Genomic DNA, 23053 nt, shown 5'->3' on the forward strand with positions numbered 1-23053 from the left:
AGCTGTGGTATACTTAAGAAATATGGCCCGAAGCAGTGTGGTATATGGCCAATATACCACGGCTAAGGGCTGTTCTGGACACAGCCCTTAACCGTGGTATATTAGCCATATATTACAACCCCCAGAGGTGCCTTATTGCTATTATCAACTGTTTACCAACGTAATTAGAGCAGTAAAAATAAGTGTTTTGTCATACCCGTGGTATACGGTCTGATATACCATGGCTGTCAGCCAATCCGCATTCAGGGCTCGAACCACCCAGTTTATAATAGACTGTATACCATTGGTATGACAGAAATGTACTTTTTAATGGTCTAATTACGTTGGTAACCAGTTTATAATAGCAATAAGGCACCTTAGGGGTTTGTGGTATATGGCCAATATACCACAGCTATGGGTGGTATTTTTCATCAATCAATCACACACTTACCTGAAAATCTGCAATGTGGAGTAATCTGTATGGATATGGTGATAGTATCTTGGGAATATCAATCTCAACTTCCGTGTTGAGAGATTTGCTTGGACCGATATTGACAACCTGTCAAGGCACACCGATACAATATGTCAGTATAAACTCAGTCACTCAGTCACTCAGTCAGTCATTCAAATACTCCAACTAGGCTGTAATGATCACATCAGTTTCTGTTAGAAAACAATCCTAAATTGTATCCCTATGGTACATACCTTGTAAGTGTAGTTGAATGTCTCTGTGTAGCAATCAACTGGAGTAGGCTCCTGGTCACCAAATACAAAGGATGTTGGAGTAACAAACCTGCAAGGGAGATCAGTAATTAGCTTATGAAGTACAATAAGAAATGTTTATATATACTGTCAATGAAGAGCGAGGAACTGTCTTTGTTACTGTAAATAAATGTCTTACCCATGGACGCTTACATCCACGCCATATCTCAACGGTAACATCAGAGTGGCTGAGTTGTCATGCAGAAGATCCTCATTTTCATAATTGTCTCTGGAAAAGACAATGTCAGAAAAAACAAGAAATTATCTATTTGGATTCCATTTCATATTAATCAATTTGATATATTGAAAACAAAACATTTAAGCACATTTAAGCACCAATGCCATTATACTGTTGGAGGAATTCAACTCAAAGCCAAAGACTTTCCAAACATCAAATGTTGCAGAACTTCACATTCCTAGTGTTTCTCAGAGTGAGGCCAAAGCATACCTTCACGCATTACATGACACTTGAAGATGGTTTTCAGAGGTGTCATGCCCATACGGGCACAAGGACACGTGCCCCCTCAGATTTGTCCTGTTTATAAAATGTTCAGATGTTAAAGTAATGACTAAGCTTCATAATTATTTCTAAAAGGATTTGTCAGTGGTATTTTGTGGAAGGGGCACACTGACTGGACCAGGCAAAGAGTACCCCCCCAGTAAGTGGTTCCTTCCAAGGTGCACTATCGAGCAAAGATATGTATGCAGACAGTAATGCTAGTGGAGGAGAGAGAGAGTCACACACAGCGTTTGATTTGATTTTAGCTGCCGGTGATGGGCAGGACTCGCAGGAGGTGTTTGTAAATTAATTTGATCAAGCTATGTAGCCTATTGAGTCCTTCTTGATGAATAAATAAATAATAAAATAAAAATGTCCCAACCTCATAACTAGCTACCAATCAAGTTAGAGTAGCTAGTCTATCTTAGCTGACATACCTGCTGGCAAGACTTTAGAAAAGAAAACAATTGCTTTATTAATGATTGGGTTATGATACTATGTACCAATGTAGCAGTTGTACTAAACCCCTACGGCATAAAGGTTCCTAAATATTCAATGTGCCTCATTAATTAAAATTACAATTGAACAGGGAAAGAAGTATGCTTTGATAACCTATGCAGAAAAAATAGACATATTTTTTACATAGAACTAGGCATAACGATCATGGCTCTAGATTGCAGGAAAAAGCTGTTTCAGCTGTTAGAAAAATGTGCCATTCTCTGAACAAAACTCAGAGCAAGGAATGTCTCCAGTTAAGTGTTACCAGATATGAACATGGAGTGTTTTAGAGTGTTCTGAAACTTTTAAACATTTCAAAGCTTTTCTTTACCCAAACAACAAAACAGGGGCCGCCTACACAACTACACAACAATGTAACAACTACAGGAGGAAACCAAGAGAGGGAACCTGCAGCACCCTCTGATTTGAATAATTCAGGTCACTGGGACCGTGTTTCCTGTTCCCCTAGCAACAGAACAAACACATACACTGAGTACAATTTTTTTTGCTGAAATTGGTTGAATGTCCTTTGGGTGGTGGACCATTCTTGATGCACACAGGAAACTGTTGAGCGTGAAAAACCCAGTGGCACCTACTACCATACCTCATTCAAAGGCATAGCTTTCACCTGGATTCATCTGGTCAGTCTATGTAATGGAAAGAACACGTGTTCCTAATGTTTTGTCCACCCAGTGTCTCATTGGGCTGTTTTACGATCCGTCTGTTTGGTTTGATAAGGCTGGCCAGTAGCAAGACGTCACCGACGGTGTAACAGGACGTCAGTTTAAAAAACGTGCCATTCGATTATTTCATGTATTTTGGAGAAAGATTGCGTTCGTGGGTTAGGGGATCTGTGCTAAGGTCAGAAGTAGTGTAAACAAAAGTCAAAAGAAAGATTATGACAAAGACCTAGGGTCAAAACATTGCACTCAATAACACTGCAGGCGCATCCAGTGTGTGGGTATCTATCTTTCTTTTATGGGTCTGTACTTACCCACTAGTGTTGATGGATATGCTAATGTCACCAGCACTGCTACTCTGGTTTACATCCAACAGAAAGCTGATGTTCACCTGCAGAAAATACAGAAATTCTGATTAGATAGCAAGTAAGATATTACCCTCTTAAACAGCAGTTTATAAAACGCTGCCTTTAAAAGAGCAGCAGCATTGGCAGCAAACAGAAGATATGGGTCTGGATACCCACTGGGCACACACTGGTTGAATCAACATTGTTTTCACGCCATTTCAGTAAAATTACGTTGAACCAACAAGGAATAGACATTGAACAGGGCAATCTGATGTAATTTAAAAAAAACTGTAATCAGTTAGTTACATTACCAGCAAAAATATTGTAATCAGATTACAGATACTTTAGAAAAACTAGTTGATTGCTTCTTGGATTACTTTTAAATTCAGAAAGGATGTTTGGAAAAAAATACATTAAGACACCTTTCTGTTTTTCTCAATGACATTCAATTCAGATTTTAAAAAGGTGTAATAAAAAAAAAAAAATGCTCCTGATCGAGAGACCACTATGATGACACACTAAATGCATTTGATGGGTCCTTTTTGTCTTCTTCTAATGTATTTTAAGGGAAGGTAATCCAAAAGTAACTAAAAGTAATCAGATTACGTTACTGAGTTTGTGTAATCCAAAAGTTATGTTACTTGTTACAATTTTAGACAGGTAACTAGTAACTGTAATGGATTACATTAAGAAAGTAACCTACCCAACCATGACGTTGAATTTATGTCTGTGCCCAGTGGGGTTATTAGTTAAAGTATCCAGTGAAAGTATCCAGACCCAGATTAATAGAGTAAAATTTGAGTAACATGGAAGTAAAGTTTGAGTAATTTTGGAGTAACCTTGGAGTAATATTAAAGTAACAGAGTAAGGCTGGAATAATGGTAGAGTAGCATTATAGTAAGGCTGGAGTAACAGTAGATCAAGGTTAGAGTAACATTAGAGTACGGCTGGAGTGACAGAGTAAGGTCGGAGTAACATTAGAGTAAGGTCGGAGTAACAGAGTACGGTTGGAGTAACAGTAGAGTAAGGCTGGAGCAACCGAGTAAGGTTGGAGTAACAATAGAGTAAGGCTGGAGTAACAGAGTAAGGCTGGGGTAACAGAGTACGGCTGGAGTAACAGTAGAGTAAGGCTGGAGTGACAGAGTAAGGCTGAATTAACAGAGTACGGCTGAAGTAAAATTAGAGTAAGGTTGGAGTAACATTAGAGTAAGGTTGGAGTAACATTAGAGTAAGGCCGGAGTAACATTAGAGTACGGCCGTGGTGACAGACAAAGGTTGGAGTAACATTAGAGCACAGCTGGAGTAACATTGGAGTAAGGGTGGAGTAACATTAGAGTATGGTTGGAGTAACATAAGAGTAAGGTTGGAGTAACAGAGTAAGGTCGGAGTAACAGTAGAGTAAGGCTGGAGTGACAGAGTAAGGCTGAAGTAACAGAGTAAGGGTTGAGTAAAAGTAGAGTAAGGTTGGAGTAACAGTAGAGTAAGGTTGAAGTAACAGAGTACGACTGGAGTAAAATTAGAGTAAGGTTGGAGTAACATTAGAGTAAGACAGGAGTAACATCAGAGTAAGGCTGGAGTAACAATAGAGTAAGGCTGGAGTAACATCGGAGTAAGGCTGGAGTACCATTAGAGTAAGGCTGGAGTAACATTAGAGCAAGGCTGGAGTAACATTAGAGTAAGGCCGGGGTGACAGACAAAGACTGGAGTAACAGAGTAAGGTTGGAATAACACGAGTACGGCTGGAGTAACATTGGCGTAAGGTTGGAGTAACATAAGAGTAAGGTTGTAGTAACATCGTACGGCTGGAGTTAACAGTAGAGTAATGCTGGAGTGACAGAGTAAGGCTGAAGTAACAGAGTAAGGCTGGAGTAAAATTAGAGTAAGGTTGGAGTAACAGTAGCGTAAGGCTGACGTAACAGAGTAAGGTTGGAGTAACATTAGAGTAAGGTTGGAGTACCATCAGAGTAAGGTTGGAGTACCATCAGAGTAAGGTTGGAGTACCATCAGAGTAAGGCCGGAGTAACATTAGAGCAAGGCTGGAGTAACATTATAGTGCGGCTGGAGTAACATTAAAGCAATGTTGGAGTAACATTCGAGTAAGGTTGGAGTAACATTTGAGTAAGGCTGGAGTAACAGTAAAGTAAGGCTGGAGTGATAGAGTAAGGCTGAAGTAACAGAGTAAGGCTGGAGTAAAATTAGAGTAAGTTTGGAGTAACAGTAGAGTAAGGTTGGGATAAGGCTAGAGTAATATTAGAGTAAGGTTGGAGTAAGTTTGAGTGTTGTGCCTACAGTACCTTGGCTCCAGAGCTGAAGTACAGGTTCCCAACACTACAGTCCATTCCTACTATTGTCTTGTTCTCCTCTGAAATGTCACAGCTCACATACTTCTCCTCCTGAAAATAATAACAGATAATGGGAGTGTTGTGTAATTTATTACAATCCAAGAGCGCATAGATTCACTTGATTCATAGATTCACATGATTTTGTGTGTTTCTTTGAATTGCACTGCCACATCGTCTAAATTACATTGGTGATTATGTGAGAAATGTAATAACTGCTACTTTGTGTAATCAATAAATCAATCAAACACGTACTGCATCAAGGACTTTGATGTAGTGCAGGTTGGAGGGGAAGCGTAACTGGAGCCTGGGGAGGAAGGCATCATCTCCAGCGTTCACCAGGGTTGTGTTCAACATGATGGTCTTCCCATTACCCAATGCAAAGTACTGTATGTTGTTGTGTTTCCTGCAAGATTAACAGTTTTAGGGGCTGGATTGAATAGGGCCCTATGTATAAAACTGGAAGGCTGTCGCCCCATACAGTACCAGTCAAAAGTTTGGACACACCTACTCATTGTAGGTGAATAAGTAGGTGTGTCCAAACTTTTGACTGGTACTGTACCTGTGACTACAGCACATCTGTCCTATAACCCCAATGAATCCCATCCATCGGTGTGGTTTGCTTGAATTGACTTCAGTCATACAAAAAAATAACATCTTATTTCATATTTTGATAGACTTAAATCATACAACTTTCCATAAAGTGCCAGAATCATGGTTTCAGAGGAGAGCAGACTAAACAGTCCCAGTCACGGAAACATCAGAATGGACCTGTTATGCAGTCCTGTAGATTTCCTGGCTTTGGAAATGTGACCATGAGTAAACATGTACAACAATCCCCCCTTAATGAAGTCAACTGGAGAGTATTGACATCATGGGCACTACAGTCAACACCTGATCTAATCCCACAAAGGTTGTTTTCCACAGAAATATTATTTGTTTCGGGATGCTGTAATGAATTTGTAAAGTAAACCTTCAATAGCTCAGTTTTGTCCACAGAAGAGATAAGAAATAGAAAGTAAAAGCTTCAAGACAAAAGATTGTATTACAAAGAAAACACCAACATATTCTAATTGAATATTTATGCTAAATGCTACTTACTGTGGTAAGACCAGGTATGCAGAGACCTGCAGATTGGTTGAACAGTTGGCCAATGAACAGTACCGAGCAAACTCAGTCTGGAGAAGGAAGGTTACTGTTAGATGATGATGATGCGTTCACTGAAAATACAGTAATGTATCCTCTAATATACAGTAACTACCATACATGGATGTAAGTGGAGAACTCTACACTCTTAGAAAAAAGGGTTCCAAAAGGATTCTTTGGCTGTCCCCATAGGAGAACCCTTTTTGGTTCCAGGTAGAACCTTTTTGGGTTCCATATAACACACTCTGTAGAAAGGATTCTTCAAGGAACCCAAAAGGATTTAACCTGGAACCTTTTAGGTTCTACATAGCTAGTTTTTTTCTAAGAGTGTAGCATCGGTTCCCCGGACATAGATTAAGCCTAGTACCCGGACTAAAGAGCAATTTCAATGCAGGGAAATTCCCACTGAGTATGATTTTTAATTCCAGGACTAAGCTGTATTTGTGTCTAAAAGAATTGGTCCTATTCTCCTAACCATGCAATATGAGTGGATAGATGTAAGAGACTCACCTTATTGGCTACCAGGTTGCTGTGCCCCCCTCTCTGCTGCAGGATGGGTTTCAGGGCTGGGAATATTCTGGATGCCCGGTGACGCACAGTGTGCTGTTCGAGGGTGTACTTCGCCTCAAAATGGATGGGCGTGAAGATATCGCGGACATCTTTCTAAAAAGGAAAGAGATACAGAGAATGGAAGCTTTCATTTACTGTACATACAACCTAGAGGGGAGCTTCTGGCTTGACTGTGCTAATTGACTGTTCTTGTGTAAGTTATTGTGGGGGCCTGTCTGTGCTCTGGCACAATGTTACAGTGTCATGTGCTGTCTGTCCCACTGAAAGAGCTGCAGATGTCCCACCTAAGATGTCCCAAGGAGCCTCTGCTCTCCTCTCCCACACCTGCCTTTAGCTCAAGGGACATTCTGAGATTTTTATAATTTTTATTCAAGACAAAAAAATATATATTTTTAGCTGTTGCTGCTAAATTGTTGCTAATTGCTGCTAAGTTACAATGTTATGAAACAGAAAGAGAACTGTTAAACATTTCCACGACTGAATTATTGAATACACTGTCAAATAAAGCATGGTATCTATAGAACAAGACACTTGAATGGCTCTTATGTCCCACCCTCTCTTCTTTTATCAGTGAGCAGACATAGTAGCTAGAAACCAGTGTTTCATTAGCCATGCATGCACAGCTTTCTCCACTCTAAGAGGTTTAGTTTAACCACAAACTGAGTAACTGTATGGTGGTGTTCTCTCTCAATGTAAAACCACTCACCAGAGCCCATTCATTAACATACAGGAGCTTGGCAACACAGCGCTGATCATACATACTGACTCATGTGTACTGTACAGTATTTGAGTGGCAAAATAAACCTAAAACACATCTAACCATTACATAATAATTACTCTATATCAAACCTTTAAGATGCATAAAGTATGAGGGGGATGTGTGAGAGTAAGACAGAAAAGACAATGCGAAAGCCCCTGAGACAGTATTTTTATGTAACTAGGTAAGTCAGTTAAGAACAAATTCTTATTTACAATGACAACCTACCGGGGAACAGTGGGTTAACTGCCTTGTTCAGGGGCAGAATGACCCATTTTTACCTTGTCAGCTCAGGGATTCAATCCAGCAACCTTTCAGTTACTGGCCCAACGCTCTAACCACTAGGCTACCTGCTGCCGTATTAGTCTCACTATATCCCTATGTGACCTCAGTCATAGTCACATTCCCCTACCAGTCCCCTGTACTATCCTACTGCCACATCTGCTGTTTATAACATTCATTACTGCCATGACCCATTAATTAAACTTTAAAAATACATCAAATGTATAGTTACACATTTTGATTTCCTCTGACAGATAATGACACTGGTTTATGGTCTCCAATAACTCCATCTCTAGCTATTAATAAGAAAAAGCCAATATGGTTCAGCTCGAAGAGAGACTTGAGAGTCATCCATTAATTAGTGAGTGGGTTTAAACATGAGCTAACTTAGATGGCCCTGATTAGAAGAGAGAATGAGGGAAGAGTCAGGAGGGGCCCCACCAAACACCTGGAACATTACACACACACATGCACACTGGGGCAGCAGGTAGCCTGGCGGGTAGGAGCTGACTATGTAAAAATATGTTGTTCTCCCCTTGAGCACGGCAGTTAACCCACTGTTCCCTGGGTGCCGATGACGTGGATGTCGATTAAGGCAGCCCCCCGCACCTCTCTGATTCAGAGGGGTTGAGTTAAATGTGGAAGACACATTTCAGTTGTACAACTGACTAGGTATCCCCCTTTCCCTAATCCTACACACACACTAAATCCTCCCTACTAGACCCAGTCCCTATTTTATTACCCTTCAGATCACCATGTTCCCTCCCATGTAAAGTGATAGGTCATTTGGAACTTCCCAATGTCACCATGCATGCGTCTTACTAGCTCTTCTTTATCAGGCCTGACTGAATGAGTCGCTGCTTGGTGACATATACAGTGCCTTCAAAAAGATTCACACACCTTGACTTTTTCCACATTTTGTTGTGATACAAAATGGGGTTACAATAGATTTAATTGTCATTTTTTGTCAACAACTTACACAAAATACTCTGTAATGTCAAAGTGGAAGAAAAAAAAACGAAATGAAAACAATGAAAAATAAAACAATAGTACAGCTATGGCCTTTTATTGCCTAACCTCCCTTATCTTACCTCATATAGACTTTTCTATTGTGTTATTGACTGTATGTTTGTTTATTCCATGTGGAACTCTGTGTTGTCAAGAACTTTGAAAGTTTCTTCAAGTGCAGTCGCAAAAACCATCAAGCGCTATGGTGAAACTGGCTCTCATGAGGACCACCACAGGAAAGGAAGACCCAGAGTTACCTCTGCTGCAGAGGATAGGTCCATTAGAGTAAACTGCACCTCAGAAATTGCAGCCCAAATAAATGCTTCACAGAGTTCAAGTAACAGACACATCTCAACTAGAGGTCGACCGATTAATCGGAATGGCCGATTAATCGGGGCCATTTTCAAGGTTTCATAACAATCGGAAATCTGTATTTTTGGGCGCAGATTTGACGATTATTATTATTTTTATTTTTTTTTTACACCTTTTTTAATCTTTATTTAAATAGGCAAGTCAGTTAAGAACACATTCTTATTTTTAATGACGGCCTAGAAACGAGGCAGAACGACAGATTTTTTACCTTGTCAGCTCGGGGATCCAATCTTGCATTGATTACATTGCACTCCACGAGGAGCCTGCCTGTTAGCGAATGCAGTAAGCTAAGGTAAGTTGCTAGCTAGCATTAAACTTATCTTATAAAAAACAATCAATCAATGACTGTCATTGCTCCAATGTGTACTTAACCATAAACATCAATTCCTTTCTTAAAATCAATACACAAGTATATACACTGCTCAAAAAAATAAAGGGAACACTTAAACAACACAATGTAACTCCAAGTCAATCACACTTCTGTGAAATCAAACTGTCCACTTAGGAAGCAACACTGATTGACAATACATTTCACATGCTTTTGTGCAAATGGAATAGACAACAGGTGGAAATTATAGGCAATTAGCAAGATGTAACGGATGTGAAATGGCTAGCTAGTTAGCGGGTGCGCGCTAGTAGCATTTCAATCAGTTACGTCACTTGCTCTGAGACTTAAGTAGTGTTGCCCCTTGCTTTGCAAGGGCCGTGGCCTTTGTGGAGCGATGGGTAACGATGTTTCGTGGGCGACCGTTGTTGATGTGTGCAGAGGGTCCCTGGTTCGCGCCCGTGTCGGGGCGAGGGGACGCCGTAAAGTTATACTGTTACATTGATGCTGTTGACCCGGATCACTGGTTGCTGCGGAAAAGGAGGAGGTTGAAAGGGGGGTGAGTGTAACGGATGTGAAATGGCTAGCTAGTTAGCGGGTGCGCGCTAGTAGCATTTCAATCAGTTACGTCACTTGCTCTGAGACTTAAGTAGTGTTGCCCCTTGCTTTGCAAGGGCCGTGGCCTTTGTGGAGCGATGGGTAACGATGTTTCGTGGGCGACCGTTGTTGATGTGTGCAGAGGGTCCCTGGTTCGCGCCCGTGTCGGGGCGAGGGGACGCCGTAAAGTTATACTATTACATTGATGCTGTTGACCCGGATCACTGGTTGCTGCGGAAAAGGAGGAGGTTGAAAGGGGGGTGAGTGTAACGGATGTGAAATGGCTAGCTAGTTAGCGGGTGCGCGCTAGTAGCATTTCAATCAGTTACGTCACTTGCTCTGAGACTTAAGTAGTGTTGCCCCTTGCTTTGCAAGGGCCGTGGCCTTTGTGGAGCGATGGGTAACGATGTTTCGTGGGCGACCGTTGTTGATGTGTGCAGAGGGTCCCTGGTTCGCGCCCGTGTCGGGGCGAGGGGACGCCGTAAAGTTATACTGTTACAAAGACACCCCCAATAAAGGAGTGGTTCTGCAGGTGGTGACCACAGACCACTTCTCAGTTCCTATGCTTCCTGGCTGATGTTTTGGTCACTTTTAAATGCTGGCGGTGCTTTCACTCTAGTGGTAGCATGAGACGGAGTCTAAAACCCACACAAGTGGCTCAGGTTGTGCAGCTCATCCAGGATGGCACATCAATGCGAGCTGTGGCAAGAAGGTTTGCTGTGTCTGTCAGCGTAGTGTCCAGAGCATGGAGGCGCTACCAGGAGACAGGCCAGTACATCAGGAGACGTGGAGGAGGCCGTAAGAGGGCAACAACCTAGCAGCAGGACCGCTACCTCCGCCTTTGTGCAAGGAGGAGCAGGAGGAGCACTGCCAGAGCCCTGCAAAATGACCTCCAGCAGGCCACAAATGTGCATGTGTCTGCTCAAATGGTCAAAAACAGACTCCATGAGGGTGGTATGAGGGCCCGACGTCCACAGGTGGGGGTTGTGCTTACAGCCCAACACCGTGCATCTTGTTTGGCATTTGCCAGAGAACACCAAGATTGGCAAATTCGCCACTGGCGCCCTGTGCTCTTCACAGATGAAAGCAGGTTCAAACTGAGCACATGTGACAGACGTGACAGAGTCTGGAGACGCCGTGGAGAACGTTCTGCTGCCTGCAACATCCTCCAGCATGACCGGTTTGGCGGTGGGTCAGTCATGGTGTGGGGTGGCATTTCTTTGGGGGGCCGCTCAGCCCTCCATGTGCTCGTCAGAGGTAGCCTGACGGCCATTAGTTACCGAGATGAGATCCTCAGACCCCTTGTGAGACCATATGCTGGTGTGGTTGGCCCTGGGTTCCTCCTAATGCAAGACAATGCTAGACCTCATGTGGCTGGAGTGTGTCAGCAGTTCCTGCAAGAGGAAGGCATTGATGCTATGGACTGGCCCGCCCGTTCCCCAGACCTGAATCCAATTGAGCACATCTGGGACATCATGTCTCGCTCCATCCACCAACGCCACGTTGCACCACAGACTGTCCAGGAGTTGGCGGATGCTTTAATCCAGGTCTGGGAGGAGATCCCTCAGGAGACCATCTGCCACCTCATCAGGAGCATGCCCAGGCGTTGTAGGGAGGTCATACAGGCACGTGGAGGCCACACACACTACTGAGCCTCATTTTGACTTGTTTTAAGGACATTACATCAAAGTTGGATCAGCCTGTAGTGTGGTTTTCCACTTTAATTTTGAGTGTGACTCCAAATCCAGACCTCCATGGGTTGATAAATTTGATTTCCATTGATAATTTTTGTGTGATTTTGTTGTCAGCACATTCAACTATGTAAAGAAAAAAGTAACACAAGCAATGGACATTAGACCGGTGGAAATCTGTCCATTGGTCTGATGAGTTCAAATTTGAGATGTTTGGTTCCAACCAGTGTGTCTTTGTGAGACGCAGAGTAGATAAATGGATGATCTCCGCATGTGTGGTTCAAACCGTGAAACATGGAGGAGGAGGTGTGATGGTGTGGGGTGCTTTGCTGGTAACACTGTCTGTGATTTATTTGGAATTCAAAGCATTCTGCAGCGATACGCCATCCCATCTGGTTTGCGCTTAGTTGGACTATAATTTGTTTTTCAACAGGACAATGACCCAACACACCTCCAGGCTGTGTAAGGGCTATTTGACCAAGAAGAGTGATGGAGTGCTGCATCAGATGACCTGGCCTCTACAATCACCCGACCTCAACTCAATTGAGATGGTTTAGGATGAGTTGGACTGCAGAGTGAAAGAAAAGCAGCCAACAAGTGCTTAGCATGTGTGGTACTTTTGAAAAAGCATTCCTCATGAAGCTGGTTGAGAAAATGCCAAGAGTGAGCAAGGCTGTCATCAAGGCAAAGGGTAGCTACTTTGAAGAATCTCAAATATATATATAAATACAGTATATATATATAAAACAATTTTTTGGTTACTACAGTGGCTTGCGAAAGTATTCACCCCCTTGGCATTTTTCCTATTTTGTTGCCTAGATTTATTTATTTTTTTTTTGGGGGGGGGGGGGGGGGGCTGTATCATTTGATTTACACAACATGCCTACCACTTTGAAGATGCAAAATATTTTTTATTGTGAAACAAACAAGAAATAAGACAAAAAAACTGAAAACTTGAGCATGCGTAACTATTCACCCCCCCCCAAAGTCAATACTTTGTAGAGCCACCTTTTGCAGCAATTACAGCTTTAATAATGGGAATTGATAGAAATTTATGTAAAAATGTATCACTAGCCACTTTAAACAATGCCACTTAACATAATGTTTACATACCCTACATTACTCATCTCATATGTATATGTATACACTGTACTCTATATCATCTACTGCATCTTGCCATCTTTATGTAATACATGTATCACTAGCCACTTTAAACTGTGCCACTTTATGTTTATATACCCTACATTACTCATCTCATATGTATATACCGTACTCTATACCATCTACTGCATCTTGCCTATGCCGTTCTGTACCATCACTCATTCATATATCTTTATGTACATATTCTTTATCCCTTTACACTTGTGTGTATAAGGTAGTAGTTTTGGCATTGTTAGGTTAGATTACTCGTTGGTTATTACTGCATTGTCGGAACTAGAAGCACAAGCATTTCGCTACACTCGCATTAACATCTGCTAACCATGTGTATGTGACAAATAAAATTTGATTTGATTTGAAGTATCTTGGGAAATGTCTCTATAAGCTTGGCACATCTAGCCACTGGGATTTTTGTCCATTCTTCAAGGCAAAACTGCTCCAACTCCTTCAAGTTGGATGGGTTCCGCTGGTGTACAGTAATCTTTAAGTCATACCACAGATTCTCAACTGGATTGAGGTCTGGGCCTTGACTAGGCCATTCCAAGACATTTACAGTTGAAGACGGAAGTTTACATACACCTTAGCCAAATACATTTAAACTCACTTTTTCACAATTCCTGACAATAATCTGAGTAAAAATGCCCTGTCTTAGGTCAGTTAGGATAACCACTTTATTTTAAGAATGTGACATGTCAGAATAATAGTAGAGAGAATTATTTATTTCTGCTTTTATTTATTTCATCACATTCCCAGCGTGTCAGAAGTTTACATGTACTCAATTCGTATTTGCCTTTAAATTGTTTAACTTGGGTCAAACGTTTCCACAAGCTTCCCATAATAAGTTGGGTGAATTTTGGCCCATTCCTCCTGACAGAGCTGGTGTAACTGAGTCAGGTTTGTAGGCCTCCTTGCTCGCACATGCTTTTTCAGTTCTGCCCGCAAATCTTTTATGGGATTGAGGTCAGGGCGTTGTGATGGCCAGTCCAATACCTTGACTTTGTTGTCCTTAAGCCATTATGCCACAAGTTTGGAAGTATGCTTGGGGTCATTGTCCATTTGGAAGACCCATTTGCGACCAAGCTTTAACTTCCTGACTGAGGTCTTGAGATGTTGCTTCAATATATCCACATAATTGTCCTCCCTCGTGATGCATCTATTTTTGTGAAGTGTACCAGTTCCTCCTGCAGCAAAGCACCCCCACAACATGATTCTGCCACCCCCATGCTTCACTTGGGATGGTGTTCTTCAGCTTGCAAGCATCCCCTTTTTCCTCCAAACATAACGATGGTCATTATGGCCAAACAGTTCTATTTTTGTTTCATCAGACCAGAGGACATTTCTCCAGAAAGTACGAACTTTGTCCCCATGTGCAGTTGCAGACCATAGTCTGGCTGTTTTATGGCGGTTTTGGGGCAGTGGCTTCTTCCTTGCTGAGCGGCCTTTCAGGTTATGTCGATATAAGACTTGTTTTACTGTGGATATAGATACTTTTGTACCTGTTTCCTTCAGCATCTTCACAAGGTCCATTGCTGTTGTTCTGGGATTGATTTGCACTTTTCGCACCAAAGTACGTTCATCTCTAGGAGACAGAACGCGTCTCCTTCCTGAGTGGTATGACGGCTGCGTGGTCCCATGGTGTTTATACTTGCGTTCTATTGTTTGTACAGATGAATGTGGTACCCATACATGATGCAGCCACCACCATGCTTGAAAATATGGAGAGTTGTACCTACTGATGTGTGTGTTGGATTTGCCACAAATAAAACACTTTGTATTCAGGACAGAATGCATGTTTAGGTTAGTATTTTGGTGTAACTAAAATGTTGTCGATCCATCCTCAGTAGTCTCTTATCACAGCCATTAAACTGCATAATTGTTTTAAAAACCCCATTGGCCTCATGGTGAAATCCCTGGTTTTCCTTGGTTTTCTTTCACTCCGGCAACTCAGTTTAGAAGGAGGTCTGTATCTTTGTAGTGACTGTGTGTATTGATACACCATACAAAGTGTAATTAATAACTGCACCATAATCAAGGAGATATTCAATGTATGTTTTACCAATCTAACAATCGGTGTCCTTTGATATGAGGCATTGGAAAACTTCCCTGGTCTTTGTGGTTGAATCTGTGCTTGAAATTCACTACGTGATTGCGGGACCTTACAGAGATAGGATAGTCATTCAAAATTCATGTTAAACTTGTATTGCACTCAGAGCGAGTCCATGCAACTTTTTTTGTGATTTGTTAAGCAAATGTTAACTCCTGAATTTATATAGGAATTCCAATTGAGGTCTGAAGACCTCTTTCCTAAGGAAGACCTGGAAACACCTATCAGTGGTTACAGCTGTTGACCTCTTGACCCCTAACCTTTGAATTCTAAACCCTGACCTCTGACTCACCCTCATGAAGGCCTGGTGGGTGACACAGGTCAGCTGGTCGTGTCTGGCCTTGACTTGCCCTGTCGTAACGTTGGATGTCCCGTTGCCGTGGAAATGGAAGCGGGAGGGGAAAGACTCCTTGTGGTGTGTGTCGGCTGTCAGGTTATACTGCAGTTCTATGGGAGGGAGGGAGGAATTAAGGGAGAGAGGGAGGGAGGAAGGTAACAGTATTTAGTTTCAGAGAGTACCCAGAGTTCATATAAACCAGGGCCACAGAAATACATAGACCTAGAATCAACCTCACCCCAGCATCAACCTTGGCCCCAGCCTCTACCCCAGTCCCAGACTCAACCCCAGCCCCAGTCCCAGACTCAACCCCAGTCCCAGACTCAACCCCAGCCCCAGTCCCAGACTCAACCCCAGCCCCAGTCCCAGACTCAACCCCAGTCCCAGACTCAACCCCAGCCCCAGTCCTAGACTCAACTCCAGTCCCAGACTCAATCCCAGTCCCAGACTCAACCCCAGCCCCAGACTCAACCCCCAGCCCCAGACTCAACCCCAGCCCCAGACTCAACCCCAGCCCCAGACTCAACCCCAGCCCCAGCCCCAGACTCAACCCCAGTCCCAGACTCAACCCCAACCCCAGTCCCAGACTCAACCCCCAGCCCCAGTCCCAGACTCAACCCCAGCCCCAGTCCCAAACTCAACCCCAGCCCCAGACTCAATCCTAGCCCCAGTCCCAGCCCCACCCCCAGTGTATCTATCAGGACAGGGCTGTGCCAGAGTCTTCTTGCTGTAACGGACACTTTCACCAAAGGAATGCTCTGCATTCTTTTCAGGTTGGGTTAACATACTGGACCAACTGCCCCAGGCCTCAGGGACTAGTGATAATATGGAGAGACTGACAGAGATAAGGAAACAGAAAAGGGTTGTCTCGGACACAACAGTGTTTTCTGTCAACCAGTCCAGGGCAGGGGTTTTCATCACTATTTCCTAAGAGACACAGGAGACTAGACATTGTACATTATACCATTTTACACATACAAACTAGTTGCATAATTATGCTCGCAGTACTATAGCACGGTTGCGAAATTAGTTTTTGGTCACTATTAAGTACACACACTAGAACCAAAACTGGCGTTTGTTTGTTAGTGCCACTGCTGTGTATATAACCTTCACTAATGTAACGATTAACACAGCGCAAATAGACCGGTTGGTTTCACAGTGCAGGGCTAAGAGGGAGCCAGGGGCACAGAGAGAGGGTCTGCTCACCTATGAGTCCGTTGTAGCGCCGAGCACGGACCCTAAAGCAGACTGTCACGTTGATGCAGACAGCAGGAAGACCGTTGTCAGAACACAGAGCTACAGAGCGGTTCACACTGACAGGCAGGGGCATGGAGGCCTCAACCACTACCACCGGACGAGTCCTGTTGGAGGGCAACAACAACATATCAACATAAATAACAACAATACAAACACAGTAACCAAATCAATTTTTTTTGGTCACATACGCGTGTTTAGCAGATGGTATTGCGGGTGTAGCGAAATGCACATGGACATCTACAATATGGTGGCTCTTTGGGCCAGGAGGACAAAAAAGATTCAAAACATACCAAAACGTAACAAAGAAGGCCTAAAATATGATAGAAATATGGACCAGAACAGGTGCGAATTAGGTCAAAATCAATACATCTAAACCAGTTAAAGTAAAAAGTTCACCCCTATGAGTGAAAGTTGACCCTTTAACCTACATCTACGTGACATGTAACAATGCAGGAATTCCTGCTAATAGGTCAGTTATCTTGTGGATGTGTTTGACATTTCTCCATGATCATGGTCTTACCTCAGAACCACAGCGGAGTCCGAGAGGAAGGCCCCTACCGCAACGTCTGTGGGTTACAGATGAAGATATCTTGAACACAACATTTCCTTAATACTCTATTTGTAAACCTGTCCTTCCTGCTGTACCCACAAGACTCGTTAGACTTTTTTAAAGCCCTAAGACAGTTTGTTCATCAATTTAGAAAAGCTGGAGACATCAGTCTCATTTGTCATTCATTCAGTCATTTATTTATTCAGTCCACATCAGCCTGCAAATGTATGTACCCTGTTGAATACAGTAGTTACTAAGCATGCCAATCACTTTAAAAGGCTTTTCATAGGTAGGATATCTCAGTATAATCTGTAATAGTGCAATATTAAACTGGAAATCTTGTTTGGGGCATTTGCTATGTTTATTTGGCCGATTAATGCAACTCTGATCCCAGAACAGTGTACTGTAACAATGATCAGTATGTGCTCCCTAATACTAATCCAAACATCTCAACTCAACATCTCAACAGACTTTTTCAACAATTCCTGTTCTATCTTAACAAGATATCAACTGTACTCCGCTGACGTGATTTGTTTTTAGACAAGTATGTAATTCTTGCCCTTATGAATAAATCTATAGAAACTACTAACACATATAACACCAAATAATTTAAAAAAACGTTGGAGACAGACAGTACACAGTACTTTAACAATGTACTAGTTGAGAGGATGGCCAAACTAAAGAGTTGACTAACAGATAAGTCTAAGACACTCTGTCAGTGAGTCTACAGGATATCCTGTTTAGTTTACTGAGTGAGACTTGTGGAAGATGAGAACATGAGAAGCAGCAAGGGAGTAGGAAACTATGTGACCACCTAGTGATAGAAATTCCCACTGCCCAGTTTTCCCTGGGTAGCAACACACATTTTTCCCCATCCCCTGTCCTCAGTTCTGTTTCCACCACTGCCATATTTTGTGTTTTGACGACCTTACTAATTTAAGACACAGTGTGTGTGGCATCATAGCGGGACATTACAGTGTGTTCTGTTCTAGTCAGCAGTAGAGAAACAGAGACAGACTCCATCATTGTGCTGGAGGGAAGCACTCTACACAACAGTGACAGTCAGGAAAGGGAGCACTACCTTGGTAACCGTTTCCGTCAACATCGATGCCTCCGGAAACAGACTGGCCGAACATCTTTAACTCATTACCCAGAAGAGACCCGGTGATCCTCTGATGAAACAAGAACAGCTTGATTAGTCATACAGCTAACAATCCTCTGTACTGTACACACTTTATACACTACTGTTCACATACGCACTATACACACATGGATTTTGTGTTGTAGTTATGTGGTAGTAGAGTAGTGGCCTGAGGGCACACACTTAATGTGTAGTGAAATATGTTGCGAAAGGCAATGTAATGTTTTTTTAATTGAATATAACTGCCTTGATTTTTCTGGACCCCAGGAAGCATAGCTGCTCTCCCCCCTAATACAAGGAGCTTTGAGATGCAAGCAATGTAATCTCTCTATATTTGGATACACAGTAACTGCATTTTCTCCAAGGGGTTGTACTCCACATTGACAGAAATCTATTTACATACAGTATACAGTATAAATTGAGTTATCTTCATGGTATGTCTCACATGCTCAGACAGAGAAAAGAAGGGGACCAAACAGTTTTAGTAAATTGCAGCAATTCAGAGTCAGGAACTCTCTTCTGACTGTCTGGGAGCACACAGAAAAAAACAAAGGAACATTTGTCACAGCAGGATGAGGGAGAGCATTGGTCAGGGGGAGGAAGACCCTGACCCCCCTTTTTCTGTCACTCCCTCCTTCCTTCCTTCCTTCCTTCCTTCCTTCCTTCCTTCCTTCCTTCCTTCCTTCCCTCCCTCTCTTCTTTCCCTTCTTTATTTCCTCCCTTTAATCTCCTGGCCCTAATAATTACTTGGAGAAGGGAGAACCTGACCCCCTCCTTCCCTCCCTTCATTCCCTGACAGCCCTACTCCCTCCCTCCCTAATTTTTCCTTCCTTCTTCCCTCCAAGTAATCTCCTGTTCCTGAAGCCTGCAGAAAAACAGCAGCTGTGACATAGCCGTAGATTTGTACATACTTGAGAGTAGGTCTGAGAGATCCCTGTCTTCCTCCCATTGTAGATATATATAGCCCCACGCAGCTCTTCCTCCTGCGGAGCCCCCACCGCCACATCTGGAACATATTTACAGTCAGTCAGTCAGGGGTTAACTTAGGATGCATCTCAAATGGAACCCTATTCCCTAGTAGTGCACTATATATGCATTTTTGGACGCACACATGACTTAACTTACAGGTTTACAGGAACATAATGCATAATGACCTAAATAACACCAGGCAGACCACTCCTCTCAGACTGGCTGCACATGCTCTAACCTATGGCTAGTCTACACTGAGACCTGCCACACTCTCTCTCTCTCTGTTTGTGTGTGTGTGTGTGTGTGTGTGTGTGTGTGTGTGTGTGTGTGTGTGTGTGTGTTAAGGACCTAGGCTGGTGTAAGTGGCAGTTGGAAGTACATTAAGGCCCTCTGATCAGCTTTGGGGATGTAGTTAGCTGGTTGGTGAGCGGTGATGCTCACTGTGGAGCGTGGCTGTTATATGATGTATGTCACTTACTCTAGTCTAGTTCCTCCTGAAAAAGATTGCTAATGTGTTTAACTAAAATGTGGGGAGATTTGCTTGCGCAACAATAAGCACCCAATAATTAGAACAGCACCTACTCAGAATATCACATCATTAACATATAAATTGTTATGCATCTTTGCTAAAATAATGATTAAAACTCACCAGGAAAGCCATCGTCATCAATATCGCCCAGATCGGTTATGGTCTCCCCAAATCTTGCAGCATACGATTTGCTTCCAGCCAACTGAAACTCTGCTTCCTTCATATTAGCCTGAAAAATAAATGTATTCACAGTCTTAAGATTCATGCTCTCCTCTTCCCAGAGTAATTGCTTGTAGAAGAAAAAATAAGTAATTTGCTGATGTAGATATACAGTGAGGGAAAAAAGTATTTGATCCCCTGCTGATTTTGTACGTTTGCCCACTGACAAAGAAATAATCAGTCTATCATTTTAATGGTAGGTTTATTTGAACAGTGAGATACAGAATAACAACAAAAACATCCAGAAAAACGCATGTCAAAAATATTTTAAATAGATTTGCATTTTAATGAGGGAAATAAGTATTTGACCCCCTCTCAATCAGAAAGATTTCTGGCTCCCAGGTGTCTTTCATACAGGTAACGAGCTGAGATCAGGAGCACACTCTTAAAGGGAGTAGTTTGTTACCTGTATAAAAGACACCTGTCCACAGAAGCAATCAATCAATCAGATTCCAAACTCTCCACCATGGCCAAGACCAAAGAGCTCTCCAAGGATGTCAGGGACAAGATTGTAGACCTACACAAGGCTGGAATGGGCTACAAGACCATCGCCAAGCAGCTTGGTGAGAAGGTGACAACAGTTGGTGCGATTATTCGCAAATGTCAGAAACACAAAAGAACTGTCAATCTCCCTCGGCCTGGGGCTCCATGCAAGATCTCACCTCGTGGAGTTGCAGTTATTTAGTCACTAGGTTGGTAATGAAGTTAGTCATGTCATTCAGAGTTGCCTAGTCCTTAGTGGAACACTGTAAATGTAGCAGGTATACTCTGCTTTAGTGTTCCGTAATACAAACTCATCAGTCATAGAAACAGCCCTCAAGTCCTGCTATCATTATGCTGGGTTGTTTTAGATCATCTGCCAGTGCAATATAGTATCTCCAGCCTCTTCCTGAATAAGAAATTACCATGAAAGGAAAATATATTTACTTCATGACCATATGCATTTCTATAGAAGTATCTGATTGTTCTGAAAGCTGCATAGGTAGTCTAGATGTTACTAGCCAATTATAAGAGCAACTTAATGTAAAGTGATACCATCATTGGTATTGAAAGGTGTTTGTTATAACAGTCGACACCACCAGTATTCTATGAGATGCTTAACTATGAGATGCTTAACTAACTACAGAGTTAAGTTGTGATGGTAAGAGTATGTGTGATATGTGATGTGAGGAAGTGCCTGTTGGTATGGTTCTGTTTTAACAAGTATCTGAGATGGCCAAGCTGTTCATGAGGGTGTACTTTGAACATCACACATACTTGTTTATGGAGACACAACACACTATAGAGCAGCCTCCAATTAGCCCCAGTTAGCACAAAGTTTACAGTGTCACAAAGTTAGCACAAGTTTACAGGCCGAAGCCTTCATTTGTTGACATTCAATCTATTAATAAACTGAATTTAAGTCAATTTTCAGGGACAGTGTTCCATATAACAGCCGTTCACAGTTTAAAGTAAACATTTCAATAGGTAATGGGCCATCAAATTACTTTAGAACCAATGCAATTTGCAAAATATAATAACTGCACACTAATGTTATCATGATAGGGTTGAAAGAAAGGTTGTCTCGCTCTCAATTAATTTTTCCTAAATTAATCGCATCCGCTCTTGTCGCCTCCTTCTCAAGCCACATTGGAGGAGAAAATCCAAGGTCCCTCCCCTCTGACCTTCTCCTCCAATGAATTTTGAGAAGGCAAGAAGAGGAATCAGGGAAATCAAAGTTGTCTGTTATGTACTGTATATTTTTATGTGAAAGGTGGTGTGTTGATTATGAAACTTTTAAGTATCATGCCTTTCTTCATTTCCTTTGAGGGCATACAAACAATCAAACAGTTGGACACGCCTAATCATTGAAGGGTTTTCTTTATTTTTACTATTTTCTACATTGTAGAATAATAGTGAAGACATCAAAACTATGAAATAACACATATGGAATCATGTAGTAACCAAAAGTGATCAAAATATATTTTATATTTGAGATTCTTCAAAGTAGCCTCCCTTTGCCTTGATGACAGCTTTGCACACTCTTGGAATTCTCTCAACCAGCTTCACCTGGAATGCTTTTCCAACAGTCTTGAAGGAGTTCCCACATATGCAGAGCACTTGTTGGCTGCTTTTCCTTCACTCTGCGGTCCAACTCATCCCAAACCATCTCAAGTGGGTTGAGGTCGGGTGATTGTGAAGGCCAGGTCATCTGATGCAGCACTCCATCACTCTTCTTCTTGGTCAAATAGCGCTTACACAGTCTGGAGGTGTGTTTTGAGTCATTGTCCGGTTGAAAAACAAATGATAGTCCCACTAAGCGCAAACCAGATGGGATGGCGTATTGCTGCAGAATTCTGTGGTAACCATGCTGGTTAAGTGTGCTCTGAAATCTAAATAAATCACTGACAGTATCACCAGCAAAGCACCTCCACACCATCACACCTCCTCCTCCATGCTTCATGGTGGGAACCACACATGCGGAAATCATCCGTTCACCTACTCTGCGTCTCACAAACACACACCGGTTGGAACCAAAAATCTCAAATTTTCTCAAATTCATATCTTCAAATAATGATGAACTGTCGTTTCTTTTGTCTTATTTGAGCTGTTCTTGCCGTAATATGGACTTGGTCTTTTACCAAATACTTCTGTATACCACCCCTACCTTTTCACAACACAACTGATTGGCTCACACGCATTAAGAAGGAAAGAAATAGAAACTGGAAACCATATACACTGAGGCTGCATTTATTGTAGCTGGGGATTTTAACAAAGCTAATCTGAGAACAAGGCTTCCTAAATTCTATCAGCATATCGAATGTGCGACACAAATTGGTAGCTTTCTGGACCCCTTCTACTCTAACTTCCACGATGCATACAAAGCCCTCCCCCACCCTCCCTTCGGCAAATCTGACCGCAACTCCATTTTGTTGCTCCCAGCCTATAGACAGAAAC

At 42.4% G+C, this 23053-nt stretch overlaps 1 protein-coding gene across 1 annotated transcript in view; it reads right to left on the reverse strand.

Annotated features, from left to right (window-relative positions):
• Positions 1–23053, reverse strand: part of LOC129817041 (integrin alpha-4-like) — a 37561-nt gene that overhangs the window by 5077 nt on the left and 9431 nt on the right. The window contains exons 9-22 of the mRNA XM_055872025.1: positions 20018–20186; positions 19311–19405; positions 18340–18430; positions 17229–17274; positions 16658–16812; positions 15407–15561; positions 6761–6913; positions 6206–6282; positions 5360–5510; positions 5060–5158; positions 2733–2809; positions 881–970; positions 685–772; positions 431–538 (exon numbers count right to left, since the gene is read on the reverse strand). Coding sequence (XP_055728000.1) covers positions 431–538; positions 685–772; positions 881–970; positions 2733–2809; positions 5060–5158; positions 5360–5510; positions 6206–6282; positions 6761–6913; positions 15407–15561; positions 16658–16812; positions 17229–17274; positions 18340–18430; positions 19311–19405; positions 20018–20186 — 1554 coding nt within the window. The remainder of the gene's footprint in view (positions 1–430; positions 539–684; positions 773–880; positions 971–2732; positions 2810–5059; positions 5159–5359; positions 5511–6205; positions 6283–6760; positions 6914–15406; positions 15562–16657; positions 16813–17228; positions 17275–18339; positions 18431–19310; positions 19406–20017; positions 20187–23053) is intronic.

Source organism: Salvelinus fontinalis, chromosome 19 (genome assembly GCF_029448725.1).
Source record: "Salvelinus fontinalis isolate EN_2023a chromosome 19, ASM2944872v1, whole genome shotgun sequence".
In the NCBI taxonomy this organism is placed as follows: domain Eukaryota; kingdom Metazoa; phylum Chordata; class Actinopteri; order Salmoniformes; family Salmonidae; genus Salvelinus; species Salvelinus fontinalis.